General features: G+C 41.5%; 1 protein-coding gene across 1 annotated transcript in view; it reads left to right on the plus strand.

The window, feature by feature from the left end:
* LOC109819861 (subtilisin-like protease SBT3.9) overlaps positions 261 to 9,752 on the plus strand; it is a 12,149-nt gene continuing 2,657 nt past the window's right edge. Inside the window, 7 exon segments of the mRNA XM_020385808.1 lie at positions 261 to 412; positions 923 to 1,023; positions 1,173 to 1,270; positions 1,397 to 1,552; positions 1,662 to 1,776; positions 9,176 to 9,406; positions 9,408 to 9,705. Of these exon segments, the coding sequence (XP_020241397.1) occupies positions 311 to 412; positions 923 to 1,023; positions 1,173 to 1,270; positions 1,397 to 1,552; positions 1,662 to 1,776; positions 9,176 to 9,406; positions 9,408 to 9,705 (1,101 nt within the window). The 5' untranslated portion in view covers positions 261 to 310.

Genomic DNA, 9,752 nt, shown 5'->3' on the forward strand with positions numbered 1-9,752 from the left:
TACAGTGATGAAAGGAGATGGGAACGGGCAGCCCTACTGACAATATTCTCACTGTTTAAAATCCGTATTTCCCGATGAAAGAGAAATCCCAACAGCCGTAGTGAAGACAAAACAAAAGCAAAATATCACGAGCCCTGATTCCCGAATTCAGCTGATGAGGAGACAGGCCGCTGAAAAAAATAAAAAATAAAAAAAAGGGAAATTCAAGTGGGCCCCTACTGAAGGAACCAACCTATGATCGATATATTTTCTGCTGCTGCTGCTCACTGCCCAACACTCCCGTAGCTCTTATCCCCCGGTAGCTCGATCTATGGCTCCTCCTCCTCCTGCTGCTTATCTTATCAACCTTCTCCTTGCTGGGGTTTTATTGGTTCAACAGTCCCTGCTCTTCATCCCCATTTCTGCTAGCAACGTGAGCTCTTTTATTTAACTCGCATAATTAATTAATATATATATTAGTTAACCCTGTTAGTTTCGGTTACCACAATGTGGTCCAATAACTTCCCATCATCTTGAGAGTTGGTTATGAATTAACCGACCACTTTGCCCACTAATTCCATTTATTGCTCTTTGATGGAGAGAGTATAAAAGGAGCATACATATTTCGGGTCCCCAGACCTGCTCTTCAATTTTGAAAGAAAGAATACACCATCGTTTAGTGAAGAGATAAGGTTTAGAAGATCTTCGAAATCAACATCCATATCCTTGAGTAAGATAACGATGGCTGGAGGTTAGTTTAATCTATTACGTTTCCGTTTTGATATAGATTATATTTTTCAGTTTTCTAAACATGTTTAGATCGAGTATTTGAATTTCTATCATGTTTAGATTAACTTTCAGTAATTTAAAATAATTTACAAACCCTTCCCCTCCAAAATTAATAATGCTCCTTGTTGATTCTGTTGACGTCGATCCCTTGCAGGCCTACATCGTGTACATGGGGAAGAATAAAGCTCGTGAGGGAATGGAAATGCGGTATGTTCAGGACCTCCATCACGGAATCCTTTCGGCCGCTCTCGGCAGGTTTAATTTGTCCTCCCACACCACCAAAACCTTTTAATTTTTTTTTAGCAGAGTCGTCCTCAGTTTAATTAATTATTAGGCTTTACTAACAATTAATATACCCTTTTTTTTCCCCCCTTCGATCGTGATTGAAATTGCTGTTTGCGCAGCGAAGAAGCAGCTGCTTCTTCGATCTTGTACAGCTACAATTGCGGGTTCTCGGGGTTTGCTGCTCTTCTGTCTGAATCCCAGGCCAACCGTGTTGCCGGTAGCACGCATAGTTTTTGATCATGCATTTAATATGTGATATCTTAAACCATGCATGGTTAATTGTCGCAGAGAATTAAAACTTAATTAATTGTGTTCTGATATGTAAGTACTGGTGGTAATTCAGATTTTCCTGGAGTTGTTCGGGTTATTCCCAACAGGATTTTTAGGTTGCACACGACTCGGAGTTGGGATTTCATGCGACTTAACCCCAGGCTTCCGAATGGGCTCCTTTCGAAGAGTAGGTGGGGCGTTGGGTCAATTATCGGCGTCTTAGATACCGGTACGTTGAATTTAATTTATCTCGATGCAACTAATTATTGTGATCGATAGTCAATTTGATACGTACGTACGTAGACGTAAAGAGCTCATCGAACTTTACGTTGTTGAAGGGATATGGCCGGAGTCTGCAAGTTTTAATGATGATCATGGAATGGGTGAAGTTCCGAAGGGGTGGAAAGGTATATGCCAAGAAGGAGAGAAGTTTCCCATTTCTACATGTAATAGGTCCGTCATTTTTGCCTCTTTACGTCCCGCTTTGCTTATCCTAATCAATGTAACTGGCATCACTAGTTCTTTGAGTTTACGCCTCGATCCTTTGGTATGCGTGAAGTGAAGTGAGGATGGAATAGACGTGGGAATGGAATATGCATTCTCATTCTCATTTCCATGTTTGGTATCATTTGTTCACAAGTGAGAATAAAATTTAGTTTTCTAATAATGCTATTATAAAAACACAAAATTTTAAAAACATTAAAATATTTTAAAAATGACTAAATAATTCATTTTAAAAAAATAAGTTTTATAGAAATTAATGATATTTTTTTCTTATAATTTTTTTTCCAGTTGATAGTTATATTTTGGTACACCGCCTCAGCAACAATTTGGACTTTTGGCTTACTAATTTAAAAATAATTTTTATAGAAACTATTTTTGATTATAAATAATTATAATTTTATATTTCTAACTTCTAATGCTACATATTTACTACATGTACGAACGACTAATGCTACTAGCATCACTATGCACAAATGTATACAATAGGTTGAATTCCATATGCATGCTTCATGATTTATGACTGAATTTCATGTGCATGCATGAAGAGAGAGATCGGTAGAAAACACTAAATTTTGAAGGATTAGAAAAACATGTTAACTTTTAGTTTGTATATAAAATTTCTATGAAATTTCAAATGCACATTTAACTTTCAAACAATTGTTAGGAGTAGAAAACATGCTAACCTAGAAAGTTTGAAGGAATATAAAACATGTTAATCTCTAATCAAAATATAAAGTTCCAATCTCATCAATTAAGCACATTATTTCTTGTTGTGAGTGCTTTGAAAAAATTACTGAAAAGATTAGACACATATGCTTCAATGGAACTTCAAATTATACATCCAAAGATCAAATATTTACTAACCTAATTGCTAATAGATTACGCAACCGAGTCGCCAAAAGATAAAAGATTGCTATAAAGATTAGTCACACATACATGTCTTAAAAAAATAATGGTTACCTAACCGAGTCGCATCGAGACGAAGATGATATTTTTTCTACTGCAGACGCGATGGAATTAGAGCAAAGTCGAACAAAGAATAATATTTTAATATTTTACATCTATTTATATATTTGTACGAGCAGCTAATGATATTATTTCTATAGAAATAATTTTTCAATCGGAATTTATTTGTTTATTTTTATTCCCACTTAAGTAGGAATATCAATTTCTTGTCAAATGGTTGGTAATAACAATTCCCACATAAAGTGGGAATTGATAAGAAGTGGGAATAGCAATTCTAGCATCTAAAAATACATCGTGTTTGATACACATGAATAAAAAGTTAGAATTGTATTCCATTCCCACTCATTCCCGTGTACCAAACATGACGTTACTGTTTTGGTAATCTTTCAGATTCCAAGTAAGTGTTATTGTGTCGATTTCACTCTTTTGAGTGAAAATTGCTTTGTCAAGGATTATTGACCCCCGTACTATAGAACTATAGTTATCTTGTATAATCATTATGTTTGGATGATCATTGGTGTTTGACCTGTGAATTCGGGTGGGGTCTACCACGTGAATGAGCCGCGTGAGGATTGTGCAAATATGGAAGTGAGGCCCACCCGAGTTAGTTTGTGCACCTATATAATGTGTCTCTAGGGTTTTGGGAAACGGGTGCCAAGGAGGTTGATCGCTGGTGCTTTTTGCGGCTGGGAAAAAGCAAAGAAGCGGCTAAAAAAAAAAAAAAACCGCAGAAGCATGAGGTGTTTTCAGCAGCCGTCAAGAGAGTTCTGAGCATCTTTTATAGAGAGAGTTTGTGTGAGAGGTTTGAGAGTTTTGTGTGAGGGTTTTATTTGTGAGATTCTTGTGTAAACCCTATTTGTATTCTCTCCCTCTAATAGTAGATCTCCCCCCTCCTTGCCCCGTGGACGTAGGCAATTTGCCGAACCACGTAAAAATTGGTTGTACTGCTTTTGTGTGATTTGTAATAGCTTTTAGGGTCCCTCGACGCGCAGTCCTAGAGCTGACGAGAGGAAGAGCTAATATCCTACTTTGATAGGATATAGGCTTCAGATTCTTGTTTCCTTTGAGAAACAAGAATTCTTATTGCGACCTGACTCTCTTGTTGTGCTGCCGAAGTGCTGTCGAAATTTCCGCTGCGCGCAACAAGTGGTATCAGAGCCCGGTTTCAGATCTAGGGTTTTTTGGTGGAGGAAGACTCTTGTGTGAAGCTTAGTTCTTGGAGTTCTCAGATTCGGTGGAGATAGCATTAGGAGTTGCCGTTGGAGATTTCGCTTTCCTCATGTGGATAGGAGATCTATTTGGAATCCGATCTAGGGTTCAGTTGGGTGGTTCCTAATTCTATCAAATTTGTTTTTTCTCTACAATTTGGAGTTAGTTCGCAATGGGAGAAGAAGGTGAAAGCAGCAAATCGATGGCGGGTACAATACAAGTTGGTTTTCAAAACACCAAAATTAGTGTGGTGAAATATGACGGAAAAATCAACTTTGGTTTGTGGATGAGCGAAGTACAGGATGCGCTCAATGCTCAGAATTTGGAAGAGACCATCATGGTCCATGAGAGGCCACCTAAATATGAAGATGCGGTATGAGAGAAAATGAATAGGAACGCTTGTGGGGTGATCAGGTCCTGTTTGGAACAGGAGCTGAAGTATGATGTGATTGGGGTGACGTCTGCGATGAAGATGTGGGAAATTCTCAACAATAAGTACCTTACGAAGAGTGTTGAGAACCGATTGCACTTGCTGCGTAGGTTATTCAGATTCCAGATGTCCAGAGGCACCTCGCTTGCGGCTCATGTGAACAACTATACGAAGTTGTTGTCGGACTTGACGAATGTTGATGAGAAGATATCGGATGAGTACAAGGCGATTATTTTGTTGGGCTCCTTACCGGATGAGGAGTATGATACCTTCGTGCTCACTTTGTTAAACGGGAGATCTTCTATCAGCTATAGTGAAGTGACTAACGCTTTGACGAACTACGATTTGAGGAGGAAGGATAAGGAGACTTCCCGTGCTAGCACTTCAGGCGAGGCCTTGTCGACGAGAGGTAGAAGCCCATATCCGAAAGGTGGTAACAGAGGGAGGTCAAAGTCTAGAGGCCGTCACCAACTAACAAAGAACCAATGTGCATTCTGCAAGGAGCAGGGACATTGGAAGAGAGACTGCCCGAAGCTCAAGGAGAAAGAGAATGGCAAGAAAAAGGGCCCGAAGGCCAATGAGGTGAACATTGCGAAAGGCGATGATTCCGATGATTCGTGCTTTTCTCTACTGATTACTCCGGAGGTGAACCATGTGGATGCATCAGATTGGATGCTTGATTCCGGCGCTACCTTTCATGTGACCCCTAGGCGAGACTGGTTTGCATCTTTTGAGAAAGTCGACGGGGGCGTTGTTGTCATGGGAAATGATCAATCCTGTGGCGTTTGTGGGATAGGTACCGTGCGGATTAGGATGCACGATGGAGTAGTCCGTGAGTTGAAGGAGGTGAGATTTGTTCCTCAACTGAAGAAAAATCTTATCTCAGTTGGAGCTTTGGAGGCGAAGGGATTCAAGGTGACTTTCGAAAACGCTGTAGCGAAGGTTACTAAGGGATCATTGGTGGTGATGAGGGGAGTCCGCAATCGGAATTTGTATTATCTGAAGGGAAGCACCGAGATTGGCCAGGTTGCTTCGGCTATTTCAGAAGCGGACATGAGCAGACTTTGGCACTATAGATTGGGGCACACAGGTGAAAAGTCACTGCAGACATTGTGCAAGCAGGGGCTATTGAAGGGAGCCAAGAGTGGGAAGATTGAGTTCTGTGAGCACTGTGTTCTTGGCAAGAAGACGAAGGTGAAGTTCGGGACTGCCATTCATCAGACGAGGGGCATCCTGGATTACGTGCACACAGACGTTTGGGGTCCCACCAAGACTGCATCACTTGGTGGTCGACATTGGTTCGTCACTTTTGTAGATGACTATTCTAGGCGTTGTTGGGTGTACACCATGACGAAGAAGAGTGAAGTCCTAGATTTGTTTGTGGAGTGGAAGAAGAGATTGGAACTGCAGACTGGGAGAAAGATCAAGACGTTGCGATCCGACAACGGTGGTGAGTATACTTCTGACCCCTTTCAGCAGCTATGTCGAGACGAGGGCATAGAGAGACACTTCACAGTTAGTCATACACCGCAGCAAAATGGGGTGGCAGAGAGGTTGAATCGGTCTTTACTGGAGAAGATCCGATGCTTATTGTCGCAGAGTGGTTTGGAGAAGATCTTTTGGGCTGAGGCACTTACATATGCGAGCCACCTCATTAATAGGCTGCCTTCATCTGCGATTGAGGGGAAAACCCCTATGGAGATGTGGTCGGGAAAGCCAGCACATGACTATGACCAGCTCAAGGTATTCGGGTGCCCTGCATATTATCATGTTAGAACTGATAAATTGGAACCTCGAGCTAGGAAGGCCATATTTGTAGGATTCAAGCGTGGTGTCAAGGGATACAAGCTTTGGGATCCAGTTGATAAAAAGATTGTTCTGAGTAGGGACGTCACATTTGATGAGGCTTCTATCTTGAAGCTTCCCAGCTCTCATCAGGTGGAGAGCGACCCGACGGAGGAGATATCGCAGGTGGTGGAGATCGATGCAGCTCCACATTGTCCAGATGGTACAGTATCCATGCAGGTGCCGACTGAGGTGACGCCAGGCGAGCACGACGATGACACGGAGGATACGAGTACAAATGTGCAGGATCAGGAACCGACGGCTCAGGTTCAGGATTCTATTGCGGCTAGGAGACAGAGGAGAAACATACAGATGCCAGCACGGTATGCCGACACAGTTGCGTATGCACTTCCGGTGGAGAGTATCGATGAGTTAGTGCCTACTACATTCAGAGAGGCCGAGCAGAGTTCGGAGGCTGATTCGTGGCAGGTGGCTATGCAGGAGGAGATGGAATCTCTTCATAAGAACGATACATGGGAGCTTGTTGAGCTTCCAAAGGGGCGGAAAGCAATTGGTTGCAAGTGGGTATACACGAAGAAGGAGGGCATTGAAGGCACTCCGTTGAGATTCAAGGCTAGGTTGGTTGCGAAGGGCTATGCACAGGAGGAAGGTATTGACTATAATGAGGTTTTCTCTCCGGTGGTGAAGCATTCTTCGATTCGGATTTTGCTAGCTTTGGTGGCACAGTATGGTTTGGAATTAGATCAGTTGGATGTGAAAACGGCATTTCTTCATGGTGATCTTGATGAAGAAATATATATGACTCAGCCATTGGGATTCCGAGCTGCAGGGAAAGAAAAATTAGTTTGCAAACTGAAGAAATCGCTATACGGTTTGAAGCAGTCTCCTCGACAGTGGTATAGGCGATTCGATGGTTTTATGCTTGGTCATTCGTACACTCGGAGCCAGTTTGATCCTTGCGTATATTTTCGCAAGTTGAAAGGAGGTGCGTATATTTATTTGTTGCTCTATGTCGATGACATGTTGGTTGCCTCTATTTCCAGGTCGGCTATAGATGAGTTGAAAGTTCAGCTTTCAAATGAGTTTGAGATGAAGGAATTGGGCGAGGCGAAGCGCATTTTAGGGATGGAGATCGGCAGAGACAAGAAAAATGGCAGAATTTGTTTGACACAGGTGGCTTATTTGAAGAAAGTTCTACAGCGATTCCATGTTAGCATGGATACGAAGCCAGTTAGTGTACCATTGGGAGCCCATTTGAAGCTTTCAGCTGGTCTCTCACCGAAGTCAGTTGAAGATCGTGAGTTGATGTCGAAGACTCCATATGCGAGCGCGGTTGGGAGCTTGATGTACGCGATGGTATGTACGAGGCCAGATTTGTCACAGGCGGTAAGTATTGTTGAATATCATTTCTCCATGATAATGTTTTGATGATAACAATTTATATTTTGTGTGCACTAACTTTCATATGCAGATTTCAATATCAGAATATGTACAAGTGCAAGTGAATATCAAGGCATTTTGAAGTGAAGAAAATGAAGAACAAAAGATAATGTATTTGAATTTTTCTTTGCTTAGAATATTTGTACAAGCCTTGATCACACACACGCACACACACACATTTTTAGAATACACTAACACAGGCTTAGTGTGTTGGTTAACTATAGAAATCCCCTATGTTAACCATTAGAATAATAGTTAAAACTTAATTATAAAAACTCATTATTTCTGAATTTTTGATCTTAATAGTCGACTAATTAGGATAGTAGTCGATTACTCATGTATATAACTCAAATACAAGTTTCTGTCTTTTTACAGTATAGTCGACTAATAGAGATTATAGTCGACTACTGAGATGTTTGACAGAAACATAAGTTTCTGTCTTTTTACAGTGTAGTCGACTAATGACTACAGTAGTCGACTACTGAAGAAAAATATAAATTTTCAAGTTTCTGTCTGAACTCAGTGTAGTCGACTAATTATCATTATAGTCGACTACTGAGAACATTTTCCGAAAACACAGAGTCTGTCTGAACTCAGTGTAGTCGACTAATGACTACAGTAGTCGACTACAAGAGACAGTTTTTCAGTTTTCAGAATTTGAATATCTGACAGTTTTTGGCCGTTTTTAAACGTTTTCAAACTCAAAGAAGCGGCTGAAAAAAAAAAAAAAAACCGCAGAAGCATGAGGTGTTTTCAGCAGCCGTCAAGAGAGTTCTGAGCATCTTTTGTAGAGAGAGTTTGTGTGAGAGGTTTGAGAGTTTTGTGTGAGGGTTTTATTTGTGAGATTCTTGTATAAACCCTATTTGTATTCTCTCCCTCTAATAGTAGATCTCCCCCCTCCTTGCCCCGTGGACGTAGGCAATTTGCCGAACCACGTAAAAATTGGTTGTACTGCTTTTGTGTGATTTGTAATAGCTTTTAGGGTCCCTCGACGCGCAGTCTTAGAGCTGACGAGAGGAAGAGCTAATATCCTACTTTGATAGGATATAGGCTTTAGATTCTTGTTTCCTTTGAGAAACAAGAATTCTTATTGCGACCTGACTCTCTTGTTGTGCTGCCGAAGTGCTACCGAAATTTCCGCTGCGCGCAACAAGACCTCCGTGGACCGGGGCAGGGGGATGGGGTGGGGGTGGAATTTGGACATCATTGACCTATTTCCGCCATTGAACAGATCTTTGTAATACATAAAGATCTTGGATATCCAAGATCGATGTGCAGGCGCACTAACACTTGGGAATCTGACACAAAACACATGCTAGACTTAGAAAGCTTTTGCTGTCTTATTGTACCGGGAATCTTTCACATCATTTTTGGCCACAATCACCATTGTGCATTTTGAATAATGCTCGTCTTCTTAAGTTCTTTGTTGATTCATTTTCCCTTTTTGCTAATGATTCCGAGATGACTAACAGTTTCTTGGTAGGGCTCATTCTACAGAAAAATAATCGGTGCACGCTGGTTTGTCAAAGGATACGAAGCCGAATTTGGAAAGTTGAACACAAGTGATGTCACCGAGTTTCTATCTGCTCGTGATGCAGCCGGGCATGGAACTCACACATCATCCACCGCTGCCGGTGCTTTTGTAGGCAATGCAAGCTTCATGGGGCTCGGCCAGGGCACCGCTAGAGGAGGCGCTTCTGGTGCTAGATTAGCAATCTATAAAGTTTGTTGGTAGTTCTGCCGACATCCTCGCTGCTTTTAATGATGCAATTCATGATGGAGTAGATGTTCTTTCGGTTTCATTGGGATCACCACCACCACTTGCTGCTTACGTTGATGATGCTTTGGCTATTGGATCCTTTCATGCGGTGGCTAGAGGGATTACTGTAGTTTGTTCCGCGGGGAATTCTGGCCCTTACTCACAAACTGTTATCAATACTGCTCCGTGGGTTGTTTCTGTTGCAGCCAGCAGCATCGATCGGACTTTCCTTATGCAAGTTACACTTGGAAACAATCACAAACTTGTGGTATATTTCAATATATTTATTTTGCATACATAACTATTTATTTTTCC

This window comes from Asparagus officinalis, chromosome 8, assembly GCF_001876935.1.
Source record: "Asparagus officinalis chromosome 8, Aspof.V1, whole genome shotgun sequence".
Taxonomy (NCBI): Eukaryota; Viridiplantae; Streptophyta; class Magnoliopsida; order Asparagales; family Asparagaceae; genus Asparagus; species Asparagus officinalis.